At 46.5% G+C, this 26,363-nt stretch overlaps 1 protein-coding gene across 4 annotated transcripts; it reads left to right on the top strand.

Moving 5' to 3' along the window:
- The first annotated feature begins 517 nt into the window (after positions 1–517).
- Positions 518–26,363, top strand: DPH7 (diphthamide biosynthesis 7). 4 transcript variants are annotated; one of them, XM_026658716.2, is made up of 10 exons: positions 518–704; positions 1,293–1,450; positions 10,792–10,934; positions 11,583–11,670; positions 12,583–12,677; positions 13,869–14,035; positions 14,835–14,907; positions 22,106–22,171; positions 22,383–22,555; positions 24,302–26,363. In XM_026658716.2, the coding sequence occupies exons 2-10, from the start codon at positions 1,310–1,312 to the stop codon at positions 24,766–24,768; spliced, it is 1,413 nt and encodes a 470-aa protein (XP_026514501.1). In that variant the 5' UTR covers positions 518–704; positions 1,293–1,309; the 3' UTR covers positions 24,769–26,363. The 4 variants fall into 4 exon arrangements, with proteins under 4 accessions (XP_026514501.1, XP_026514503.1, XP_026514502.1 ...); XM_026658718.2 differs by having other exon boundaries at positions 1,289–1,450; positions 22,383–22,486; positions 24,305–26,363; XM_026658717.2 differs by having other exon boundaries at positions 1,289–1,450; positions 24,305–26,363.

Below are 26,363 nucleotides of genomic sequence, written 5' to 3'. Positions count from 1 at the left end.
CAGCTCTCTCACTCGCGCTGGTTTTCTCCAGGCCCCAGCACTGGAGGAGGAGGTCAGCCACCGTCTGACCCGGTCACCTGAGGCCTGGGGGGTGGAGGACAGAAGCAGGATGAAGAATTGCTTTGTGTCCATCGTTAAAATCTCCGGCCTGGGGCCTGGCCCCCAAGGGCTGGTCGCGGGGCCAGGGTGCTGCAGCTCCCGCCACGAACTGCCAACGGGTGAGCTGGGAAGAGCCAGCCTCACGCTGTACGCCGCCCCGCCTCACCCGGCTCCCCGCGGGCCTGCGCTCGCCCCGCCCCGCCTCACCCGGCTCCCCGCGGGCCTGCGCTCGCCTCGCCCCGTCCCGCTTCGCCTCACCCGGCTCCCCGCGGGCCTGCGCTCGCCCCGCCCCGCCTCACCCGGCTCCCCGCGGGCCTGCGCTCGCCTCGCCCCGTCCCGCTTCGCCTCACCCGGCTCCCCGCGGGCCTGCGCTCGCCCCGCCCCGCCTCACCCGGCTCCCCGCGGGCCTGCGCTCGCCTCGCCTCGCCTCCCCCATCAGCCCCGCCTCCCGCTAGCCGAGCGCTCAGCCTGACCTGGAAGCAGATGGGTGGAGCCGAGCTCTCCTCGCCGGTTACTCGGTGTGGGGGTCCCTGAGCGCTGCAAGGCCAAGCTGCGGCACTGTCCCAGCTGGGGGGAGCGGCCCGGGTCTCCCGCTGCGCGCTGAGGTGAAGAGCCCACAGCGAGTGGGGTGGGCGCGCATTGGGGTGGGGGCTGCGGGGGAGAGTCTGGCATGTTAGGACTGGGCAGCCCTAGGGTCTGGGATCGTGGTAGTGAATGAACAGATTGTCACTGGGGGCCGTGATTGATCTGCCTGTCTTTGCTCTCCCCCAAGCAGTGATGCCTGTTTCTGGATCCCTTGTGTAACTAGAGAGGGATAGATGTGGGCCTGGTACTCACTGTTCTTTTCTGTAAATCCTCTCTTGGGGAGGGACTTTATCCAGGGGAGTTTGGTTTCCCTTGTGCTCTTTGCATTGAGCTGCTTAGCTAATGTACTGTGCGGTCTAGGGAGAGACCCTAGCATCTCTGTGGGCCTAAGAGAGCAAGGTACGGCAGAACTGCCTGGAGCTTGCTGGGCTTGCTTCTCCCAGGATAGCTGTGCTGCAGATGTAGTTTCTCAGGAGATAGGCCACCCAGGGACAGCTTAGCTGTGCTCTGCTCTGTACGTCCCAGTCAGGGTCACTGTGTCTTTCCCCCTGCTTCCTTTCGCTGTTTCTCTTACCTTTGTTTTTTCTGTGCTGTTCCTTTCTAGGCAGGATGAGCATGTTCTGACATGGCATTGCAGTGCAAGACTCAGACTCTTCAAGTGGTAGACACTGAATACAGTGCAGATGCTGTGGAGTGGTGCCCTGTGGAAGGCTGGCACAGCATCCTGGTTTGTGGCACCTACCAGCTAAAGAAACCTGATAGAAAGGTAAGTGATAGAAATGATAGTATCGGGAGGGCTGATTGAACAGCAGTGACATAGGCCACTCCGGACCTCTCATGCATTGTGTGAACTGAGTTCAGCTTCCTTGAGTTTTCAGATTGCTGCTACCCCATTCTCAGTAGTAAACTGCACAGATGTGAAATCTTGTTAGGACACAACATAAGAGAATAAGAGCCTGACCTAACCTAACCCAAACTCCCAGATTCAGACAAGCCTGAATTCAGGGAAATATCTTCCCGGATTGAAACTGCTTAGCTCACATCCATTTCTGACTTGCATTGTGCATTTGTCTGTACTGGGAGGTGGGGTAGTTCCCTTGAAATGTATCTCATCTTCTGATTTCTCAGGGACTCTGGGTGCATGTCACTCTCGCCCTGCCAAGGCCTATGTGTGGGAAAAAGACTCAAAATTGAGTGAGACAGGCGAACTATCAAAGTTGGCAGCTGTAGAAAATGTGGAAGGCATTTCTGTAGCATAAATATTTTCTATAGCCTCAGTAAAAAGCACACAAACAAAAAAACAAACCCCCAATTGTGGAAGGATAGTTGTGCTCTAAAGCTAGGCTTATGCCCTGTAATGAGGGACAGTGAAGAGACTGATTAAGTATATCTCTGGTTGTAGTTTTGGGATTTTGTGTTGGTCTTTTCTTTGTTGCTACTTTTACTGAAAATAGAAAATCAAAAATAAAAAGAACTCTGGACTTGTTAGAAGAAGTCCTCTGTGTTTGCTACTTGCTTCCAGTATGTGAATAACTGTGTAAATACAGTGTTGTGTTGGTCATGGGGTTGATGCATTAGGGCTGGAACTGTAGTGAGGGGTCCACCCATGGGAATTCAGTACAGGATCTGGCCCTTTATATTGTGCTGATCTCTGGTAATTTGGAGATGTTTAATTGTGTGTGTGACGATGTATCCCATAGTGCTTTATGGGAATATGACATAACTGGAGTATGTTTTATGCTACATGTGCCATGTAACATATCTCTGTAAAGGTTATGGTTTACTGAATCTATTCATCCTATTTGTGCACATATATCATTTTTGTACTTGAAGTTATGAATATTGGCTGTATACTTGCTTGATTTCTAAGGCCTTGGCTACACTTGCGCGTTATAGCGCAATAAAGCCGCCAAGAGTGCTCTACCTCACTCCCCGTCCATACTGGCAAGGCACATAGAGCGCTCTGACTCCGCGGCTGGAGTGCTCCTGGTACTCCACCTCCCCGAGAGGAATAATGTTTGTTGCGCTCTCGCTGGAGCGCCGCGGCGCCAGTGTGGACACCTAATGCGCTCTGATTGGCCTCCGGAAGTGTCCCACAATGCCTGTTCTAGCCATTCTGGTAATCACTTTTGAACTCTGCTGCCCTGTCCTCAGGTGACCAGCGTCCCTGGGAATTTTGAAAATCCCCTTCCTGTTTGCTTAGCCAGGCGTGGAGTGCTCTCAGCACATCTTTCCAGGTAGCTATGCCTCCACGCGCCAGGCGATCCCCAGTATGGAGCAATGGCGAGGTGCTGGACCTCATCAGTGTTTGGGGGGAAGAAGCTGTGCAGTCCCAGCTGCACTCCAGCCATAGGAATTATGATACCTTCGGGCACATATCAAGGGCCATGATGGACAGGGGCCATGACCGGGATGCGGTGCAGTGTTGGGTTAAAGTAAAGGAGCTGCGGAATGCCTACCGCAAAGCCCACGAGGCAAACGGCCGCTCCGGTGCTGCCCCCACGGCCTGCAAATTCTACAAAGAGCTGGACGCGATACTTGGGGGCGATCCTACCTCCACTGCAATGACCACCATGGACACTTCCGAGCCCAGCACAGCAAGGGGGGGGAGGAGGAGGAGGAGGAGGAAAGCGTGAGCGATGGTGCTGAGGCGGGGGGAGACATCCCGGAATCCCTAGATGCATGCAGCCAGGAGCTCTTCTCAAGCCAGGAGGAAGGCAGCCAGTCACGGTGTCCGGTGCTTGGGGAAGGACAAATAACAGAGGAGGTTCCTGGTAAGTGGCTTTCTTTTCGGGAAGGAAGTTTTTAGGTATGGGCACTTTGGGCGAGGAGGGAGGACCATTGCTGCACACAGGCAAGCTGCATATGGGCCAGGGCAGAAGCCGCATTGAGGGGGAGACCATCCCTTGCTTCCCTGGTCACCCTCAGCAGCGAGATATCTTCCAGGACGAACTCCTGTGAAGAATGTTGGGACAGTGTTCAGTGTAGGTGCCCCCTGCAGCTGTTGGCTCTCCCCAAGACACAGAAACCCAGAGGACAGTACAGCCATGAAACAATCAGTCCCCATGGACCCAGTGCTTACTCACCATTTCTGGGACTCCCGTGGGTTATATGCGCTCGCTTTGGGACAGGCAAAGTATGGTTTTTGTGATTGCCCTCCTTAAGTGTGGGGGAATCGTTGCTCTGTCTGCTGTTTACAATGCTGCCTCTGTTAAGTGTTGCATTTTCCTGTATAGGTGCAACCTTGAGATCTCAGCCGTCATTCTTATCACCTGCCGACAGGCTGAGAAGACTCAGGAAGAGGCCGCGTAAAAGCAAAGAAGACATGCTGCATGAAGTCATGCAGCAGTCTGTAAACGAGAATTGAAAGGCACAGAAGTGGAGGGAGAGTGAAAGGAGAATCCGCCAGGAAAATGCGACGCACCGGCGGCAAAGCACGGAACGGCTGATTAGCATAATGGAGCGCCAAGCGGACTCGATTCAGGCGCTCGCCGCCATGCAGGCGGAACACTACCGCGCTCGCCCCCTCTGCAGTCCTTGTCCCAAAACTCTTCCCCTTGTGCCCCCATGTCCCCTCCAACCCACTTTGCCCAACATCCGGGTTCTTACCGCCCCCAGCTACACTTGTAGCTTCACCACCCACGAAAACTATGACCCTTATCCACTGCACTCAACCCCCCTCAACATGCCTTATAGCCATCCCGAAGTGCAGCACTCAGTGCACAGCACTCCAGACAGGATTCGAGAGTATGAAATCACGACATACACAAGCCTATGAGTGAACCGGTCCCCAACCCACCCCCTTGCCCTTTTGGTATTTCTGTTACTTCTTTTTTTTTTTCTTTTTTCAATAGATGGAGTTTTTTACTTTGAAAACTTACTTTATTAGTGCATAAAGCAACATATACCTTAGTCCAGGAAAGCAACAAGCACTGCAAGGCAGTGTACCAAACACAGCCACTGCACTTAACTCCCGTGCAGAGCACCAGACATTACTGGTGGCTTTCAGCCTCAAATACCCTCAAGGCATCCCTAATCCTGCAGCCCTACGCTGGGCCCCTCTAATAGCCCTGCTCTCTGGCTGTGCAAATTCAGCCTCCAGGTGTTCAACCTCCGAGGCCCATGCTTGAGTGAAGCTTTCACCCTTCCCTTCACAAATATGGAGGGTACAGCATGCGGATATAACCGCGGGGATGCTGTCTTCGGCCAAGTCCAGCTTTCCATAAAGAGAGCGCCAGCGGCCCTTCAGATGGCCAAAAGCACACGCCACAGTCATTCGGCACCGGCTCAGCCTGTAGTTGAACCGTTTCTGGCTGCTGTCCAGGCTCCCTGTGTAGGGTTTCATGAGCCACGGCATTAAAGGGAAAGCGGGGTCTCCAAGGATCACAATGGGCATTTCGACTTCCCCTACAGTGATCCTCTGGTCTGGGGAAAAAAGTCCCGGCTTGCTGCTTCTTGAACAGGCCAGTGTTCCGAAAGATGCTTGTGTCATGCACCCTTCCAGGCCAGCCTGCGTTAATGTCAATGAAATGACCACAGTGATCCACAAGCGCCTGGAGAACCATGGAGAAATACCCCTTTCGGTTAATGTACTCGGACGCTAGGTGGGCTGGTGCCAGAATAGGAATATGCGTCCCCTCTATCGCCCCTCTGCAGTTAGGGAAACCCATTTGTTCAAAGCCAGCCACAATGTCATGCACGTTACCCGGAGTCACGGTTCTTCTGAGCAGGATGCAATTAATGGCCCTGCGAACTTGAATCAACACAATTCCAACCATCGACTTTCCCACTCCAAACTGGTTAGCGACCGATCGGTAGCTGTCTGGAGTTGCCAGCTTCCAGATTGCAATAGCCACCCGCTTCTCCACCGACAGGGCAGCTCTCAATCTCGTGTCCTTGCGCTGCAGGGTGGGGGGGAGCTCAGCACACAGTCCCATGAAAATGGCTTTTCTCATACGAAAGTTTTGCAGCCACTGCTCATCATCCCAGACTTGCAGGACGATGTGATCCCACCACTCAGTGCTTGTTTCCCGAGCCCAAAAGCGGCGTTCCACAGTGGAGAGCATGTCCGTGAATGAGACAAGCAATTTCGTGTCGTATGCGTTATGGGACTCAATATCATTGTCGTACTTCTCACTGTCACTTTGGATCTTAAGCAGTAACTCGACTGCCAAACGAGATGTGCTGGCTAGACTCGTCAGCATGTTCCACAGCAGTTCGGGCTCCATTCCCGCTGACCGAAAGGGAAGACAAAGTGCGCTCTGCACAGAAACCGTTGAAAGATGGCGCCAAATGTGGACGGAAACACAGGGATTGCTGGGTTGCGAAGCGATGCATCACGGGGCGTTGGGACAGGATCCAGAATGCCCCGCACCCCACGCCCCCTTCCCACAAGCCACAGCGCCAGAATGGGAAGAGGTGCTCTGTGGGATAGCTGCCCATAATGCACCGTTCCAAATGCTGCTTCAAGTGCCGCGAATGTGGCCACGACAGCGCGCTTGCAGCTGTCAGGGTGGACAGACTGTAGCGCTTTCCCTGGTGCGCTCTCTGAAGGCTGGTTTAACCCAAGCGCTCTACATCTGCAAGTGTAGCCATGGCCTAAGTAAGCTTTGTAAAGCATTTGATCAGCTTCTTTAGAAAGGAATTTGCAAAGTTAAGTTCCCAAACAAAAAGCACTTAAGGAACAATGCATCTTGGAATGCTCCAGTCCACATAAGAAGTCTTCCTGGAGATATACAAGATACCGTGTGGGCAATGGCTTCTGCCTGTAAAAACTGAGTCATGCATGGACATGTGACTTGCCCAGGTGACTCCAGAACTCCATCTTGGAGCTGGACTTTGCATAGGAGAGAGGAGGGGGTCTCCACCCACAAGAGAGAGTCTATTTTAGCCCATGGGAGACCCCTCCATGTGGTCTTCAGCTGGCTAAAGAGAGAGCCTCCCCACCCTCAAGGATACCTGAAAGAAACTGGAACAAGGACAGTCCCTACAGGGGGTGGGAGTGATTGCTGGACCCAGACTAGCAGGAGACTAGTCTGTAAAAGGAAGCTTACTGGAACTGGTGAGGTGTTATTTGTATTCAGTTTCATAGACATAGACTTGCGTGTTTTATTTTATTTTACTTGATAATTCACTTTGTTCTGTCTGTTACTACTTGGAATCACTTAAATCCTACTTTCTGTATTTAATGAAATCACTTTTTACTTATTAATTTACCCAGAGTATGTATTAATACCTGGGGGGAATGGGGGGGGGGGGAGGGGGCAAACAGCTGTGCATATCTCTCTATCAGTGTTATAGAGGGCCAACAATTTATGAGTTTACCCTGTATAAGCGTTATACAGGGTAAAACGGATTTATTTGGGTTTAGACCCCACTGCGAGTTGGGCATCTGAGTGTTAAAGATAAGAGCACTTCTGTAGCTGCTTTCAATTAAGCCTACAGCTGTTAGGGGACGTGGTTCAGACCCTGGGTCTGGGTTTGCAGCAGGCTAGTGGGTCGGGCTCAAACCAGGCAGGGCACTGAAGTCCTAAGCTGCCAGGGCAGGAAAGCAGGGGTAGAAGTAGCCTTGGCGCATCGGTTGGCAGCCCCAAGGGAGTTTCTGTGATCCAACTCGTCACAGTGTGTCTGATATTTTCATGTAAAGTGTGGTTCTACTCTGAAAATTACTGTAAAATTGGCACTGTGAATTTCACATTTGCTGTCTCCTAGTGACTCCAGATACAAGGTGCTTGGTTATTATGTAAAAAGGAGTGTGGTGGTTGTTTGGCTGCTTCCCCCCGCTAGCTGTACAAACTCACTCTGAGAGCTGATGTGAAGCTGGGCTCTTCCTATCTCTTTCATGACCACCAGTAATAAAGATCCTTTGGGCCAAATTATGCCTTCAGTGACACCTGTGTGGTCTCATTGGCCTTCAATGGGTTACTCCGGTGTAGCTAATTAAACTTGGTTAACAATTTTGGTGATTATGTCCAACATGGACTAGATCCCAATTCCCCCTTTTATAGTTATGTTAGTTGTGCAAGATTATTAGAAGTAAAACACAACTAAAAAAACTACAGTTAAAATTAGCAGCTCTGAATCCTTGGAGCTGGCAAAACTGCTGAGTAAGTAGTGACCAATTTTACAGTCACTTTTTTTCAAAGCGGAACAGCACTTTGAATTGCTTCCATCAAGTGGCAGGGCATTACCCTCTTCACTTGCATACTCCCATATTGAAAACCACTTCCACTGCATCCTCAACATAAACTGTGTTCCTGTCTGATCTTGAGAACTAAGCAGTGTACTTGGGTGGGAGACTTCCAAGGAATGCCTGGGTGATGTATGATGCTCATTCAGTAGGTGGTATGCTTTTTTCTGAGTCAGTCTTGAATCAGTGCTCCAGCATGGTGTTAAGAGGAGCTGAGCTGTGGGAGGGTTGCCTTTCTGAAAGGTGCAATACAAAGGTATTGAACAGCAGGTACAATACTGCTCATGGACTGGTTATTGCTAAAGAGCCCATGGCCCTTTTCATAAGCTCTTATTTCCTAGCCAAATATCAGCTTACTCTGCCTCCCTAAATTCCTTCTCAGTTAACTAAATATGGGAATCTTCCTGCCCTAAATCATTGTCGAGTGTTGCTGAGGGCTGTTGAACAGTTGCAGAGTCCCATCCCAGTGCTGGGTGAAGTGATACAGTTATCCCTTACCTGCCTCCTAACAGAGCTTGGGGCCTGATTTTTCAGAGTTGCTGAGGATGTGTAGATATCATTGGCTTTTCCAGGAATGGTGGCTGCTTGGCATCTCTGAAAAATGACACTTAGTGACTTTCCAAAGGTCCTACAGCAAATGATTGGACAAATGACCAGGGAGGAGTATAAAAATATTGCTCAGGCATGCAGGAGTGAAATCAGGAAGGCCAAATCACACTTGGAGTTGCAGCTAGCAAGGGATGTTAAGAGTAACAAGAAGGGTTTCTTCAGGTATGTTAGCAACAAGAAGAAAGTCAAGGAGAGCGTGGGCCCCTTACTGAATGAGGGAGGCAACCTAGTGACAGAGGATGTGGAAAAAGCTAATGTTCTCAATGCTTTTTTTGCCCCGTCTTCACGAACAAGGTCAGCTCCCAGACCGCTGCACTGCTTTCGAGGGTGCTAAAGGAGTTGGCGGATGTGATTGCAGAGCCATTGGCCATTATCTTTGAAAACGCATGGCGATCGGGCAGGGGCGGCTCTATGTGTTTTGCCGCCCCAAGCACGGCAGGCAGGCGGCTTTCGGCGGCGTGCCTGCGGGCGGTCCGTTGGTCACGCTGATTCGGCGGCATGCCTGCGAGAGGTCCGCCGGTCCCGCGGCCTCCGCGTACCCGCCGCCAAAGCCGCGGGACCGGCGGACCTCCCGCAGGCACGCCGCTGAAGGCAGCCTGACTGCCGCCCTCACAGGGACCAGCAGGCCGCCCCCCGCGGCTTGCTGCCCCAGGCACACGCTTGCTGCGCTGGTGCCTGGAGCCGCCCCTGCGATCGGGGGAGGTCAGGGATGACCGGAAAAAGGCTAATGTAGTGCCCATCTTTAAAAAAGGGAAGAAGGAGGATCCGGGGAACTACAGGCCAGTCAGCCGCACCTCAGTCCCTGGAAAAATCATGGAGCAGGTCCTCAAGGAATCAATTCTGAAGCACTTAGAGGAGAGGAAAGTGATCAGGAACAGTCAGCATGGATTCACCAAGGGCAAGTCATGCCTGACTAACCTAATTGCCTTCTATGAGGAGATAACTGGCTCTGTGGATGAGGGGAAAGCAGTGGATGTGTTATTCCTTGACTTTAGCAAAGCTTTTGATACGGTCCCCCACAGTATTCTTGCCAGCAAGTTAAAGAAGTATGGGCTGGATGAATGGACTATAAGGTGGATAGAAAGCTGGCTAGATCGTCGGGCTCAACGGGTAGTGATCAATGGCTTCATGTCTAATTAGCAGCCAGTATCAAGCGGAGTGCCCCAAGGGTTGGTCCTGGGGCTGGTTTTGTTCAATATCTTCATTAATGATCTGGAGGATGGCATGGACTGCACCCTCAGTAAGTTTGTAGATGACACTAAACTGGGAGGAGTGGTAGATCGCTGGAGGGTAGGGATAGCATACAGAGGGACCTAGACAAATTAGAGGATTGGGCCAAAAGAAATCTGATGAGGTTCAACAAGGACAAGGGCAGAGTCCAGCACTTAAGACGGAAGAATCCCATGCACTACTACAGACTAGGGACCGAATGGCTAGGCAGCAGTTCTGCAGAAAAGGACCTGGGGTTACAGTGGATGAGAAGCTGGATATGAGTCGACAGTGTGCCCTTGTTGCCAAGAAGGCTAACGGCATTTTGGGCTGTATAAGTAGGGGCATTGCCAGCAGATCGAGGAACGTGATCGTTCCCCTTTATTCGACATTGGTGAGGCCTCATCTGGAGTACTGTGTCCAGTTTTTGGCCCCACACTACAAGAAGGATGTGGAAAAATTGGAAAGAGTCCAGCGGAGGACAACAAAAATGATTAGGGGGCTAGAGCACATGACTTATGAGGAGAGGCTGAGGGAACTGGGATTGTTTAGTCTGCAGAAGAGAAGAATGAGGGGGGATTTGATAGCTGCTTTCAACTACCTGAAAGGGGGTTCCAAAGAGGATGGATCTAGACTGTTCTCAGTGGTACCAGATGACAGAACAAGGAGTAATGGTCTCAAGTTGCAGTGGAGGAGGTTTAGGTTGGATATTAGGAAAAACTTTTTCACTAGGAGGGTGGTGAAGCACTGGAATGGGTTACCTAGGGAGGTGGTGGAATCTCCTTCCTTAGAGGTTTTTAAGGTCAGGCTTGACAAAGCTCTGGCTGGGATGATTTAGTTGAGGATTGGTCCTTCTTTGAGCAGGGGGTTGGACTAGATGACCTCCTGAGGTCCCTTCCAACCCTAATATTCTATGATTCTATGTTGTTGGTAGAGCTGAGAACTCAACACAGTGCGTACTGACTCTATCCCCTGCTCTGACTAGTAGAGCTTGGTTCGCTTTCTGACAGGGTCTTTGAGGGAGGAATGTTACAATATATGAAGGAGATGAGAAAATAGCCCCTAAGCTTACAGACATCCTTTTCCCTTGTTCGATGCAGCCTGGTGTAAACCCCAGTGAGAGTGATGAGCCCCATACACGGCTGGGTCGCCTCTACATGTATCACTACAGTGAAGAGCAGCCTTTCATCCCACTGACTGAAATTCAAAGGATTGAAACCGCCGCCATCCTAGACATCAAATGGTAATGCTGGCTAGTGAGGGGGGGACATCAGGCTCCTTTGGCACTTGTGGCCAAGGGTTACCTTTGCCTGAGCTGCTGCTGTAGGTATTCTTTCTCTCCGACTGCCAATAGCTTCTCCTGCAGTAATGAATAAGCAGCTTCTGGTTATCACAGTGCTGTACAAGGTTTCTGGCTTTTAGTTTAATAACATTTGTATTATTATTCTGTTCTAGGATGAAAAATACCAGTAAGCTACTGCTAGCTCTCAGTGTGGGCATCCCACACTTGAACTGTGCCTGCTGCTTATCCAGCCTGGGGGCAGTTCTGTCCGTGCTTGTGGAACCAGGGGAAGCAGCAGGATAGACAGTAGCAGCTGGGGGTGCTAGCTCTTCATTGGCTTTGAAAACTAGTTTTAAAGCTATGATTCTTTTTAAATTAATTCCTTCCTCTCTCCCCTCCCTCCCTCCCCCACACACGAAGGGCAGCTGAGGGGAACAGGAGCTATGCAAGTTAAGGTAGTTGCAGTTAGAGTGTATGCTGCCTGGCTGAGACTTGTCAAAGAACTTTAGAAAAAAAAACAATATAGCTCCTCCTTCGGGACTGTTTTCTTTTCCTCTAATGCAAGACATGGACTTGAGTTCAAGACCTCGTTGTCAATTACTCTTCCAGGTGCCACATTCCCGTCGCAGAACATCCCATGTTGGGCATTGCAAATGCCAAGGGAACTGTGGAGCTCTGCCACCTGACTGGAAGTGAGGTAGGTGACTGGGATGCAAGTCATTAATGTAAATTCCTCTAGCTTCATTGGTAATGTTCAAAGGCTGTGGTGTTACTGAAAATGTTGTCGGAGGCTCCATGGTGCTTTCAGTGACTCCAGGGCAAATGTGTTCAGTTTACAAGTGAGATTTTGTGTGTGTGTGTGTGTGTGTGGCATTTTTCCTAAATGCAAATGCCAAAATTTGTCCCTGATATCTGGGAGTCAAGCTTGCCTCTGTCCATCTGTGAAGAGTGGACGACGGTAAGGGGAGAAATGGGGAAGGGGTAGGGAAATTAGGACAGACAGAGAGCCTGGGGCTCTTCAGTTGCTCGGGAGAAGAAACAACTGTTGAAAGAGCAGTTGGCAAGATAGAACTGTCATAGAAGCCCAAGTATCAGGAGGCCCAACAAAGAAAGTTTTGAGGAGGTGGCATGGGGCATTGTTAAAGGCAGCATAGAGATTGTGTGTGAAGAAGGGGCTCTGTGAGGAAGAGGTTATTGATGACTAGATGGCAGTTTCAATGGAGTGGAGAGAGCAGAAGCCAGCCTAGGGGTAAGTTAGGACACTGTGGCTAGATAGCCCTCTAGCCACAATGAGGTTTGAAATAGAGGAGCTGCTGGGATGGATATTTGGGGAGGGAGGTAGGAGTCAGTGAGTTTAAGGACAAGAAATGGGAGGCACCCTATGTGGATAGTAGTCCTTGTATCTAGCACTTCAGTGGCTTATATGTTAGGATTTTTCTCTTCTATAATGCCAAGGATCCTAAAATTCTCCAAGGTATGCCCCTACAGCATCCATGGAATGCAGCCACCTGTGGGGTCCCCCAGTGAGGGGTGAAAGAGCAATTAGATACTGTCTGTGTGGTTGTTTCTGTCTTCCTGATTTTGATCGATTTCCTTTTCTCTTCAGTAGAAGAACAGCTGCATGTTGGAGCCACTCTGCAGTGTTGATTTAGGAGCACAATGCATTGCCTTGTCTCTGGACTGGTCCACAGGACGGGAGCAGTGGTGAGGAGGGGAATAACTATGGCACTCTGTTGTAGGGGTGTGTGTGAGAGAGAGAGAGTTCATTGTCACTTCCACAGTCCCTGCTCTCAAGAGGCTTAGAATTGCCTTTGAGGCTCCTTCATGTGGAAACATTTATTGTGGGGTCTCTGCATATGAACCATTAACAAGGAAATGGCTTGGCAGCTTTAGTGCTTATGTAAAATCTAAACTCAACTTAGTCTGAGCCCCAGTAGTCTCCTGTAGTGGGGAAGCTGAGAAACTCAGTCTAGAAGTGGCTGCTCTCCTGTCTGCTCCCAGAGTTGATTCCAGGAATGTCATCACCATGTAAAATTAGTTAGATGTCACCCTCAGGCCGAAGGGGACTGTTTGTTTTCAAAGTTGGGGGAGAGAGAAGTGTGGATTGAGCACAGGGCTGGGAACCAGGGGGAGTTCTATAGTTGACATTGTTTAACTTAATTTGGAATCTTTTTTTAATTGCTTGTGCCCATTATACTGTGTCTATGCACGCTGTTTAATGAATTGACAAAACTTCTGGCCTTGGGCAAGTCCCTTTGTGTATATCTTTTCTCCTCCATCTTTAAAAAGGGATAACCACTATCTGTGTTGATTCAGGGGGGCATCCCTGTAAAGTCTGTCTCTGCTGCCTAATCACTTGGGAAGCAAAAGGCCTTCTATCTCCCATGGGGCTGAACATGCAGCATCTGCAGCATTCCCAGCCCCTGCAGACCCAGTGAGTGGGAGAGCAGTGTGGGAAATTGCCACACAGGAGAGATGAGACATCTTAATGGGTGTTTCAATAGTGTTTTGGAGCTTACAGGAGACCAAAGACCTTATTTCAATTAATTGTCCCAAATCAGTATGAGCTGATCATTTCCTGTTTGAGAGCAGGGAGCTGGGATTGTGAATATTGCCATGCTTCCTGTGCGGTGTAGACTGAAGATGAAATCCAGCTCTTAAGAACAGGGGACTGGTGCACTCTGCAGATGCCCAGCATTGGTGTCTGCTTGGAAGCCTTGCTCCCCTAATGTTGCTCCATGTCTATGTTAATAGACAGATACTCATCATTTGTGTGTTAACTAGTCTTTTCAGGCTGTAACATGGCTGCAGGTGTGAAGGAGAAAGTCACTGGATTAAATGCTGGGACATGAGTTGTCTTAAACTCTAACATGTTGTCTGTCTTTCCTGCTGTAGTGGGCACCTACTGAGAGTAATCAGCAGTGATTCAAAGGGGAAGCTGAACCTACTGTCAATAGATGAGTCTGCTCCTTCTGTGCACATCCTCAGCCAGTGGAAGGCTCACAACTTTGAGGCCTGGATTGCTGCTTTTAATTACTGGGACACAGACATTGTGTATTCAGGTGTGAACACCAAAAGCCTTTTCTTGGGGGGGAGGAAGGGGGAGGAGGAGGGGCGGGGCAGGAAAATATCCTAGAGATATGTGGCTATCAAAATACCCATTTCCATGGTGGCTACTTCTCTTTCCCCTCCTACGCTTTGCATGTGCATCATGAAGACACTTCTTGCTGCTGCACCAGCCAGCTGATACCTTCTCAGTGTTTGTGCCATTGCTCGGAAAAATAATCCTTGAAAGAGTGACTGTAGGAAGTTGTGGATATTGAAATGCCCACCCTGACTGTTCATTAGCCAAGAGGGAGTAGTACATTGTAGTCAGAACAGGAGACCGAAGTGAGGGCTCTGGGATTCTAGTTCCAGCTCAGCTGTTGACTTAGAGTTTGATCTTGGCAAATCACTTCACTTCTCTGAGTGTTGATATCCCCATTGTGAAGTGGAGATACCTCCATAGACAGTTTGTGAGATTCAACTTACGTTTGTGAAGTGCTCTGAAATGCTTGGAAGAAAGGTGCCAAATAAATGTTGACTACTATTTACTTCCGTTTAGGTAGGGTTCTTTCTAACCCTTTCCCCTGATCCTACCTCACACTTTTGGATGAAGTGAAATCTTTATGGTACATGGAACAGCTCTGCCCTTCATTCCATTGAAAAATGCAAGTCCTGCTATGATCTTCTGAGTGCAACAGCAGTAAGGGCATTGTCCCCAACTCTAGTCATGCTCCAGAGCTGTCAAATCTCAGTTTCTTCTATGGTGTACTGATTTCCCAACTATTGTTAATACAGAGACAATCTCTCCTTGTACAGGTGGAGATGACTGCATGCTGAGGGGCTGGGACACCAGGCGCTGCCCAGAAATGCCTATCTTCACCAGCGAGAGGTAACTAAGCCACTCAGACAGATCGTCATAGAATGATGATGCATGACTGACTATGACTAAGTGTGTTCTTTCCCAGAATTCCAGTTAAATTTAAATTTCAGCTTTTAACCATTCAGGGCATGTCATGATCTTGTCCATCTGTGCCCTTTGTTCTCTTAGAGACTTCTCTTAGAGGAGAGTCTATTGATAGAGATTCTCTAGGTTTTAGTCAGGAGGAGAGGATGGAAGAGGATAAAGTAGGGGCCAGATCAGACGAGAAACATTCACATAAAAAGAATCTGACACATCAGAAAAGGTCAGACAAATAAACAGTGACAAATTTTTAAAGTGTTTGTACACAAATGCTAGAAGTCTAAAAAATAAAATGGGTAAACTAGAGTGCCTCGTGTTAAAGGAGGATATTGATATAATTGACATCAAAGAAACCTGGTGGAGTGAGGACAATCAATGGGACACAATCATTCTGGGGTACAAAATATATCGGAAGGACAGAACAGATCGTGTGTGTGTGTGGGAGAAGTGGCACTATATGTGAAAGAAAATATAGAATCAAATGAAGTAAAAATCTTAAATGAATCCACATGTTCCATAGAATCTCTATGGATAGTAATTCCATGCTCTAATAAGAATATAACAGTAAGGATCTATTATCGACCACTTGACCAGGACAGTGATAGTGACTATGAAATGCTAAGGGAGATTAGAGAGGCTATCAAAATAAAGAATTCAATAATAGTGGGGGAATGCAATTATCCCCATATTGACTGGGTACATGTCACCTCAGGATGAAATGCAGAGACAAAATTTCTCAATACTTTAAATGACTGCTTCTTGGAGCAGCTGGTACAGGAACCCACAAGGGGAGAGGCAATTCTCGATTTCGTCCTGAGCGGAGCACAGGATCTGGTCCAAGAGATAACTATAACAGGACTGCTTGGAAATAGTGACCATAATATAATAACATTTAACATCCATGTGGTGGGAGGAACACCTCAACAGCCCAGCACTGTGGCATTTAATTTCAGAAAGGGGAACTATGCAAAAATGAGGAGGTTAGTTAAACAGAAATTAAAAGGTACAGTGACTAGAGTGAAATCCCTGCAAGCTGCATGGACACTTTTCAAAGACACCATAATAGAGGCCCAACTTAAATGTATACCCCAAATTAAAAAAACACAGTAAAAGAACTAAAAAAGAGCCACCGTGGCTTAACAACCATGTAAAAGAAGCAGTGAGAGATAAAAAGGCATCTTTTAAAAAGTGGAAGTCAAATCCTAGTGAGGTAAATAGAAAGGAGCATAAACACTGCCAAATTAAGTGTAAAAATGTAATAAGAAAAGCCAAAAAGGAGTTTGAAGAACAGCTAGCCAAAAACTCAAAAGGTGATAACAAAATGTTTTTTAAGTACATCAGAAGCAGGAAGCCTGCTAAGCAACCAGTGGGTCCCCTAGATGATCGAGATACAAAAGGAGCACTTAAAGACGATAAAGTCATTGCGGAGAAACTAAATGAATTTTTTGCTTCAGTCTTCACGGCTGAGGATGTTAGGGAGATTCCCAAATCCGAGCTGTCCTTTGTAGGTGACAAATCTGAGGAATTGTCACAGATTGAAGTGCCATTAGAGGAGGTTTTGGAATTAATTGATAAACCTAACAGTAACAAGTCACCAGGACCAGATGGCATTCACCCAAGAGTTCTGAAAGAACTCAAATGTGAAATTGGGGAACTATTAACTATGGTTTGTAATCTGTCCTTTAAATCAGCTTCTGTACCCAGTGACTGGAAGATAGCTAATGTAATGTCAATATTTAAAAAGGGCTCTAGAGGTGATCCTGGCAATTACATAACTCAGTAATGGGCAAATTAGTTGAAACAATAGTAAAGAATAAAATTGTCAGACACCTAGAAGAACATAAATTGTTGGGCAAAAGTCAACATGGTTTCTGTAAAGGGGAAATCGTGTCGTACTAATCTATTAGAGTTCTTTGAAGGGGTCAACAAACATGTGGACAAGGGGGATCCAGTGGACATAATGTACTTAGATTTCCAGAAAGCCTTTGACAAGGTCCCTCACCAAAGGCTCTTACGTAAATTAAGTTGTCATGGGATAAGAGGGAAGATCCTTTCATGGATTGAGGACTGGTTAAAAGACAGGGAACAAAGGGTAGGAATAAATGGTAAATTTTCAGAATGGAGAGGGGTGTCCCCCAAGGGTCAGTCCTAGAACCAATCCTATTCAACTTATTCATAAATGATCTGGAGAAAGGGGTAAACAGTGAGGTAGCAAAGTTTGCAGACAATACTAAAACTGCTCAAGACAGTTAAGACCAAAGCAGACTGTGAAGAACTTCAAAAAGATCTCACAAAACTAAAAAGAACAGGAGTACTTGTGACACCTTAGAGACTAACAAATTTATTTGAGCATAAGCTTTCGTGGGCTACATCCCACTTCTTCAGATGCATAGAATCATCCGAAGTGCGAAGAAGTGGGATGTAGCCCACGAAAGCTTATGCTCAAATAAATTTGTTAGTCTCTAAGGTGCCACGAGTACTCCTGTTCTTTTTGCGGATACAGACTAACACGGCTGCTACTCTGAAACCTCACAAAACTAAGTGATTGGGCAACCAAATGGCAAATGAAATTTAATGTGGATAAATGTAAAGTAATGCACATTGGAAAAAATATCCCCAACTATACATTTAGTGGTTTGAGCATTGGCCTGCTAAACCCAGGGTTGTGAGTTCAATCCTTGAGGGGGCCACTTAGGGATCTGGGGCAAAATCAGTACTTGGTCCTGCTAGTGAAGGCAGGGGGCTGGACTCGATGACTTTTCAAGGTCCCTTCCAGTTCTAGGAGATAGGATATCTCCATTAATTATACAATATGATGGGGGGCTAATTTAGCTACAACTAATCAGGAAAGAGATGTTGGAGTCATCGTGTAGAGCAGTGGTTCTCAAACTAGGGCCGCCGCTTGTTCAGGGAAAGCCCCTGGCGGGCGGGCTGGTTTGTTTACCTGGCGTGTCAGCAGGTTCAGCCGATCGCGGCTCCCACTGGCCGCGGTTCGCCGCTCCAGGCCAATGGGGGCTGCAGGAAGGGTGGCCAGTACGTCCCTCAGCCCGTGCCGCTTCCTGCAGCCCCCATTGGCCTGGAGCGGCGACCCGCGGCCAGTGGGAGCCGCGATCGGCTGAACTTGCGGATGCGGCAGGTAAACAAACCGGCCTGGCCCGCCAGGGGCTTTCCCTGAACAATTGGCGGCCCTAGTTTGACAACCACTGGTGTAGAGTTCTCTGAAGACGTCCACGCAGTGGGCAGCGGCAGTCAAAAAAGCAAACTGGATGTTAGGAATCATTAAAAATGGGATAGAGAATAAGATGGAGAATATCTTATTGCCCTTGTATAAATCCATGGTACGCCCACATCTTGAATACTGTGTACAGATGTGGTCTCATCTCAAAAAAGCTATACTGGCATTAGAAAAGGTTCAGAGAAGGGCAACTAAAATGATTAGTGGTTTGGAATGGGTCCCATATGAGGAGAGATTAAAGAGGCTAGGACTTTTCAGCTTGGAAAAGAGGAGACTAAGGGGGGATATGATAGAGGTATATAAAATCATGAGTGGTGTGGAGAAAGTGAATAAGGAAAAGTTATTTACTTGTTCCCATAATATAAGAACTAGGGGCCACCAAATGAAATTAATGGGCAGCAGGTTTAAAACAAATAAAAGGAAGTTCTTCTTCACACAGCGCACAGTCAACCTGTGGAACTCCTTGCCTGAGGAGGTTGTGAAGGCTAGGACTATAACATGGTTTAAAAGAGAATTAGATAAATTCATGGAGGTTAAGTCCATTAATGGCTGTTAGACAGGATGGGTAAGGAATGGTGTCCCTAGCCTCTGTTTGTCAGAGGGTGGAGATGGATGGCAGGAGAGAGATCACTTGATCATTGCCTGTTAGGTTCACTCCCTTTGGGGCACCTGGCATTGGCCACTGTCGGCAGACAGGATGCTGGGCTGGACGGACCCTTGGTCTGACCCAGTATGGCCATTCTTATGTTCTTTGTTCTGCTGCCTTTGGTTGGTTAGCTGCCACTTTGGGTGCTAGGTCATTTGGATTCAAGTTGTGGTATTTGGGGGAGGTGGTGGGGAAGGGATCTTGCCTCTTTTCCAAGACTTTGGAGTGGAGGTGGAGCAACTTCCGAATCTCTATGGTATCCTTGTGACTGGAGTAGTTTCCAGCCTCTGTGCAGGGAGGATTGGCTGGTGGATGTCCTGGCTCCATCCATGTCCCAAACAAAATCACTGCTACATGGTAGCATGTGTGGATTCCTGTGGAGCTGGAGCTCATGGAAACATGGGAGTGCATGGCTTCCAAAATCCCTCCCGTCTCTCTGCCAGTTCTCTTCCCCACCCCCCACTTTAGGCAGAATTTTCTATACCTGTGGTGCTGGGGCCAAGAGTTCCCCCAGTCATAACTTGTAGACAATGCTTAGTCTTCTGGATGTTAAATCAAACCAGTTGTTGCCTCCAACTCTGGAAGAATTTGAATGCATCTCACTTGATGTGTAAAAACTAATGTGCCTAAGGGCTCTGTAATGGGTGGGACGCTTAGGGTTGAGAAGGGGACATAGGTTTGAAGTATGAAATGACAGCAAAGGGGTCCACCATGCAACTCTGGGCTGCGTATGCAAAGGCTTCACAGAACAGGGAGGGGATAGTCCCTCTCAGCACAGCTGATGATCAGATGATGGTCAACACCTGGGCCTCTCCAGTACCAGAAAGATATTGATACATTGGAGAGAACTTGGAGAGGAGCAATAAAAATTCATCAGGGAGCTGAAGGGACTGACTTGTGCAGGAAAAATAAGAGCTATAGGAAATATGTTCAGTTTTCCTAAGAAATGTGGGGGGATATAAAGCTACTAAGATTTGAAAGGTGTAAATGCTAAGTACAGAGTAGAATTAGTATGGTACAAGGAACTGGGATAAAAAGATATGCCCATCCATAATGGAAAGGAAATTGAGGCAAAATTTAAGCTAGATAGAAGAAAGAACTTCCTGACAAAGCTCTGTTGGGCTCTAGAATGCTTTTCTCCAAGGGAAGTGGTGAAAAATCTGTCACTGGACTAAATGCTAGAAAATGTCCTGCACTAGCTTCTGGGAAATGGAGAGACCTATTCAATTCACCAGTTCATCTCAGTCTGGGATTCTTTTGCCTCCTGTCCTCTCTGCACCCCTCACTAAAATGGTAGAGGTGGGTTTTTCTTAAAAGAAGTGGATTGATGGAGACCAACAAAACTCCCAAGAGTAACATTATCTGCATTTTAAAAACTAAAGACAGGGCAGCTTTTTGCTAAACTTTTATTTTCTCTCTCCTCCCATCCTTTTACATTAATTTCTTTTGTAGTTGTGTTTTACTACACATACCCTACAATTAAAACCGTGGGTACCACTTTTCAACTAAGCTCTGTTTATAATCCTGATAAGACACTGTGGTTTATTGTTAGTTACTACTTGGGGAACTATATCAATCTCTTTGGCATGCAGCTATTTTGCAGAAACCCATGCCACATCATGCCATAAATTTGCTCCTCTGAGAGTCTTGGAATTGCTGCCAATGAATATTCTCTTGCTAGAAAGCTGCGTGGCAGGAGTATTGCTCTTAAGAAAGCTCAAGACACACACGAGGCACTGGCAGAGTTTATATTTTCTAAGGCTGGAAGGAACCAATGTGATCATATAGTGTGACCTTCTGTGTAACACAGGCCATATAAATTTACCGGAATTAATTCCTGTTTGAACTAGAGCATATCTTCCAGAAAAACATCAATCTGGATTAAAAATTGCCAGTGATAGAGAATCAACCACAACCCTTGGTAAATTGTTCCAATGGCTAATTACCCTCACTGTAAAAATGTATGCCTTATTTGCAGGCTGAATTTGTCTATTTTCAGCTTCCAGCCACTGGAGTTTGTTATACACCTTTCTCTGCTAGACTGAAGAATCCATTATTAAAAAAAAATTGTTCCCAGTTAGGTACTCATTGACTGTGATCAACTCACCCCTTAGCCTTCTCTTTGTTAAGCTAAATAGATTGAGCTCCATAAGGCATGTTTTCTAGTCCTTTAATCATGCTCATGGTGGTTCTTTGCATCCTCTCCAACTTATTAACATCCTTCTTGAATTGTGGACACCAGAACCGAACACACTATTCCAATAGCAGTTGCACCAGTGCTAAATATAGAGGTAATATAACTTTCCTACTCAAGATTTGCCTGTTTATACATCCAATAATCGCATAAGCCCTTTTGCCCACAGCGTTGCACTAGGAGCTCATGTTCAGCTGATTATCCACCATAACCGCAAGTCTTTTTCACAGTCACTGCTTCTCAGGATAGTCCCTCAGCCTGTCAATATGGCCTAGATATAGGACATTACATTTGGCTATATTAAAATGCATATTGTTTGCTTGCACTCAGCTTAGCAAGCGATCCAGATCGCTCTGTGTTAGTGACCATCTTGTTCAGTATTTATCACTCCCCCAACTTTGTCATCTGCAAACTTCATCAGTAGTGATTTCAGTTTCTTTCAGATCATTGATTAAAATATGTTAAATAGTATAGGGCCAAGAACTGATTCCTACAGGACCCCACTAGACACACAACTGCTCAGTGATGATTCCCTGTTTACATTTATATTTTGAGACCTGTCAGTTAGGCAGCTTTTAATTCATTTAATATGTGCCATGTTAATTTTGCATTGTTCTAGTTTTTAATCAAAATATCATGTGGTACCAAGTCAAACACCTTACAGAAGTCTATTACATCAATGCTATTATCTTTATCAACCTAACTTGTAATCTCATTTAAAAAAAAATTAAGTTAGTTTTACAAGATCTATTTTCCATATCCCATGTTGCTGGGTATGAATTATATTACAGGACTCAATAAATTAAAAGAGGGTATCAATTGTTCCATTATTTTATCTGGAATTGGCAAAAGGACTACTCTCTTCCTGTGTACTGCATTACAATCACTATCCCAGGGTTTAAGGCTGTCCTTAACTCCTTATTGTAAGAAGCTTTGTTGCAATGAAGGTCGCCCTAGAACTCTGCAATTTTGAGAACAAAAGAAACTGTCTTCTTACTTTGTGCACTCTTTCTTGGTCTCCATTCTGCCGATGCATGTTGTTCCTTTGAAGACATTCAATGGGCGTGTGCAGCATTCAGTGCAGTCCACACCGGGAGTATCTTCTGGCTACAGGAAGGTGAGTTATCTCTAGATGTTCTTACCTGACATCCCCCACCTGCCTCATTATTTGCAGTCCATGGCTGCTTCCCCAAAAGCTCTTGTGGGAAGAGGCTGACATCAGTGGAGTGTGGTGGAAAGTGCATTGCATCCTCTTTATTCCTTGTGTGCACTATGCACTAAAATTCCTTTTCTGTCTGTGCATGTTTATTTGTGGTGTGTGTTTCCAGCTACGACGAACATGTTCTCCTGTGGGACACCAGGAATATGAAGCAGCCATTGGCAGACACCCACGTTGAGGGTGGAGTTTGGAGGTTGAAGTGGCACCCAACACGTGAGCACTTGCTGTTGGCTGCTTGCATGCATAATGGATTCAAAATCCTTGACTGCCAAGGAAGTATGGGTGAGTGTTCAGTAGAGCGGGAAAGGATGTTCTTCCCTCTCCTCCACACACTGCAGTTCATCTTCCCTGACTACAGATGGAAGGGAAGGCCAGTGGATGCTACTGCACTGAATAAATGATAGAAATATACTGTCAAGAAGCCTAGGTGTTCAGTTCACTTGTAAGAACTCCTTACTTGACATGTGTACTCCTCTATACTTCCCCTGATGGACCAACAATTTTATTGTACCATTTTGGAATGGTCTTGCCAATCGTAGTGCAGGGACACTGTAACTACTGATTTGTAACCATTAAGTCTTCAGTCATATTATGCAAACCCTTGCATTCTGGCATGAGGGTAGTAGCCATTCATGTGGCCACTTCAGTTTATTGCTTCATCCAAACGATAGGAGGACGAGACACTTCTGAATGTGGGGGAGGGATAGCTCAGTGGTTTGAGCATTGGCCTGCTAAACCCAGGGTTGTGAGTTCAATCTTTGAGGGGGCTACTTAGGAATCTGGGGCATAATCAGTACTTGGTCCTGCTAGTGAAGGCAGGGGGCTGGACTCAATGACCTTTCAAGGTCCCTTCCAGTTCTAGGAGATAGGATATCTCCATTAAAAAAAAAAATAATAATAAAAATGTGTGATTGCCTGTTAGATGCTTCATATTAACTTGGTAATAACTGTATCCTGAGCTAACAGGTCTGCTTTTGAGAAGGCTGGTTGTTGCCTCAAACAACCTCCAAACCAGTCCAAGCACAGTTACTGCCCAGTGTTTAGGTCAGGGGTCGGCAACCTTTCAGAAGTGGTGTGCCGAGTCTTCATTTATTCACTCTAATGTAAGGTTTTGCGTGCCAGTAATACATTTTAACGTTTTTAGAAGGTCTGTTTCTATAAGTCTATAATATATAACTAAACTATTGTTGTATGTAAAGTAAATAAGGTTTTTAAAATGTTTAAGAAGCTTCATTTAAAATTAAATTAAAATGCAGAGCCCCCCGGACTGGTGGCCAGGACCCAGGCAGTGTGAGTGCCACTGAAAATCAGCTCGCGTGCCGCAGGTTGCCTACGCCTGGTTTAGATGTTCGTTATAGCCTGCACTTGTGTTCAGGCCATGCTACACAGGACTGCAGTCAGATTCTTGGTTCTGCCAGTGTCTGGCTGTATGACCTTGGGCAAGTCACCTAACCTCTCTGTGAAAAGGGGATAATACTTAATGTTGGAAGGGGTAATGAGGATGAACTGGTTCATATCTGTGCAGCACTTTGAAGTTGAAAAGTGCTATGATCGGTTAGTGCTAAACTCTATTACCTGATCACTTAAAATGTGCTCTCCACCTCATAGAATGGAAGGTCAGAGGTTCAGTGGGGGCAACAACCTGCCATAAAAGAACATAGTGTATAGGTCTTGGCAATTGTAGCATTTTCAGTTTCTGTGTGAGACTACTTTCATGGTGCCTCTCCTCTGAGCCCTTTAAGAGCTGCATGGGCATGCTGATCCTCTTCTCCCCTCCAATGAGCTGAGTGAAGATGAGGCTATAAAGAGGCTGTAGAAAGTTGATGGGGAGAACTTCCTTTTTACCATTGCCTCATATCTCCTTGAAGGTGTCTGATTCTTTTTGTCGTGTGAAGGAGAATGGTAACCAGTAACACTTGGGGTGGAATAGGGGAATTCTTCTTGACTAAATTGTCAGCACTGGAACAGCTAGTAGACAAGCTACCTGAACCTGGGCTTTGCAGCTTGATTTCCACTTATTCTTTTTAGCAGAAAACACTGAGGAATGCACTGTTGTGTCATCCTACATCTTGCATAACTCCTTGGCTTATGGAGCTGATTGGTCAAGACTCTCCCCAAGGGATTGCGTGGCTGTAAAACAGGACCCACTTTCTGCACCCGACTCGTCTGAGGGACCAGTGGCAAGTTCGGATCAAGGAGGCAAGAAACTGGATCTGCAAATCCAGAACCTGAAGATAGTTTATGAATCTCCTACAGCTACCTTTGATGTATTGTTAGACGAGGAGGGTGAAGGCACCGTCTCCCAGGTCAGACCAGAGAGTGGCCCTGATCCTCAGGCTCAGTGTCTTGATGGAAGGGGATTGGACATCAGGCGTGATCAAACTGAATTAGCAAAGGCTCAGCGAGAGATCAGCATTCTAGCGACTTGTTCATTTTATGATAACATCCTACATGTTTGGAAATGGGAAACAAGTCAAACCAACCCTTCAGAGTAAAATATTAAATATTATTCCTAGTCTGAAAGCACAATTTCACTCGAACAACCTTGAAAAAGTTCCTCTCTCTCAAATGTCCCCAGAGGGAAAGTATAGGAGAATTTTTGTATTGAGAACTGTATCTGCAGCCTATGCCCAGTATGACTTCAACTGGGGTTTTTCCAGTTTTATTGCCTGGGAACTCACGGCTCCTGAATTTCTGAAGACCTATACTGTTAAATTAAGGCAACTACATTCTTAGTGTTTTGTGTCTAACTCTGACTAAACCAAAATTAATAGTCTCCTGCCTTTGCTGAGGGACATAGTAAAACATGGGTGTTTCTACTTGGCTGTCCTTTACTGTTGTGATTCAGAGTGACAGTTGTGCATTTCAGGGGATGCTTCTTTAGGCATGAAATATACCTCCCTTGACAACTAGTCTGTGTTTGTAAGTCTTGCCTCCAGTTCCAGAGATGTGGGTGGGTGCCACCTTTCCTTGTCCCTCTCTCCCAACAGAATCCACCCCACCCCCCCATCAACCAAACCTTGCTGCAGCACTAAATTATATAAGTCCACTGTTACATAATAGCCACAAAATTTGGATTTAAATGTTCAAGGGAGTTTATATGGGTGTTTGAATACAAGCATAGGTCACTGGCTTGTTTTGTAAACTGCCATATGCTGTGAGGACATGTTGCACAGGGAACCTGTTTATAGTGACCTTGGATACAGAGAGATTCCTTTTAGAATGAAATCCCAGATTGTCTCAATGTACATGACAACAGATTGCAAGTGAAGTTGTGTACTAAAAAGTGTCTTAATCATGAGGATTCTGCTGTGGCTGCATATGTGTAATTTTATACCTAATTTACTGCATGAGTACAAGTTGATTTTCAGGTTATCACTTGTCAACAAGCACCACTTGGTTTTGCATGATCACGTAGTGAATCTCATTGTATATTAGTGCTTGCAGCAAAGAAACCTTTTAAAAAAGCAAACTCTGCAACAAACCCATTTCCCTCTTATCCAGAGAGTGAGACCTATAATATGAGACTAGGGTCAAATCAGGTTTAAAAAAAAGATGAGCAGCTTTTTCAGCTTAAATCTCAAAACCCTCAAACCCTGTTGGTAGCACTTCCTGATGTTCTTTAAAAATATAAAATTATTAATAATGCAGTCCTAAATAGGATGTCTCCAGAATTCCTTGAGGTTGCCCCGTTGGATTCTTACTATGAAATACCAGTAAGGCACTACATTAATGGGGCACTACCCTGGTGTTCCTGATTATCATCAACCAAAAACCAGCTTAAAATATTTAAGTAACTTCTAGCTTGTATGGTTTTTCTTTGAGAATCTTAATCATTAGCCTAGAAGGGAAGAAAAACCAGCAGCAACTATAGTTTTTGTAACAGTAAATACATACAGCTATTAAAATAATGTACAGAAATAACTAAGCTTCTTAAAGCACAAAACCTTGTTTGAAGGTACCATGTGTATTTTGGAACACCTCTTATTTTGAGTGCTGTTTTATGGAGAAGCATATCAGCATTGTAAACAAAAGTTTTTGTTAAAATTAAACTATTTTTGGATGTTTCTAAAATAAAAAGTTTAAGTGA

Source organism: Terrapene carolina, unplaced genomic scaffold (assembly GCF_002925995.2).
Source record: "Terrapene carolina triunguis isolate 2854851 unplaced genomic scaffold, T_m_triunguis-2.0 Scaffold508, whole genome shotgun sequence".
Taxonomy (NCBI): Eukaryota; Metazoa; Chordata; order Testudines; family Emydidae; genus Terrapene; species Terrapene triunguis.
Note: the sequence above shows the minus strand (reverse complement) of the source record. Positions and strands in the feature narration are given on the sequence as shown.

Bases quoted from the DNA above. Each gene is read 5' to 3' on its own strand.
- DPH7 (XM_026658716.2), top strand. From the start codon at position 1,310: ATGGCATTGCAGTGCAAGACTCAGACTCTTCAAGTGGTAGACACTGAA. The intron at 10,935-11,582 runs GTAATGCTGGCT...TTACTCTTCCAG, and splicing joins GCCATCCTAGACATCAAATG to GTGCCACATTCCCGTCGCAG. The intron at 12,678-13,868 runs GTGAGGAGGGGA...TTCCTGCTGTAG, and splicing joins TCCACAGGACGGGAGCAGTG to TGGGCACCTACTGAGAGTAA.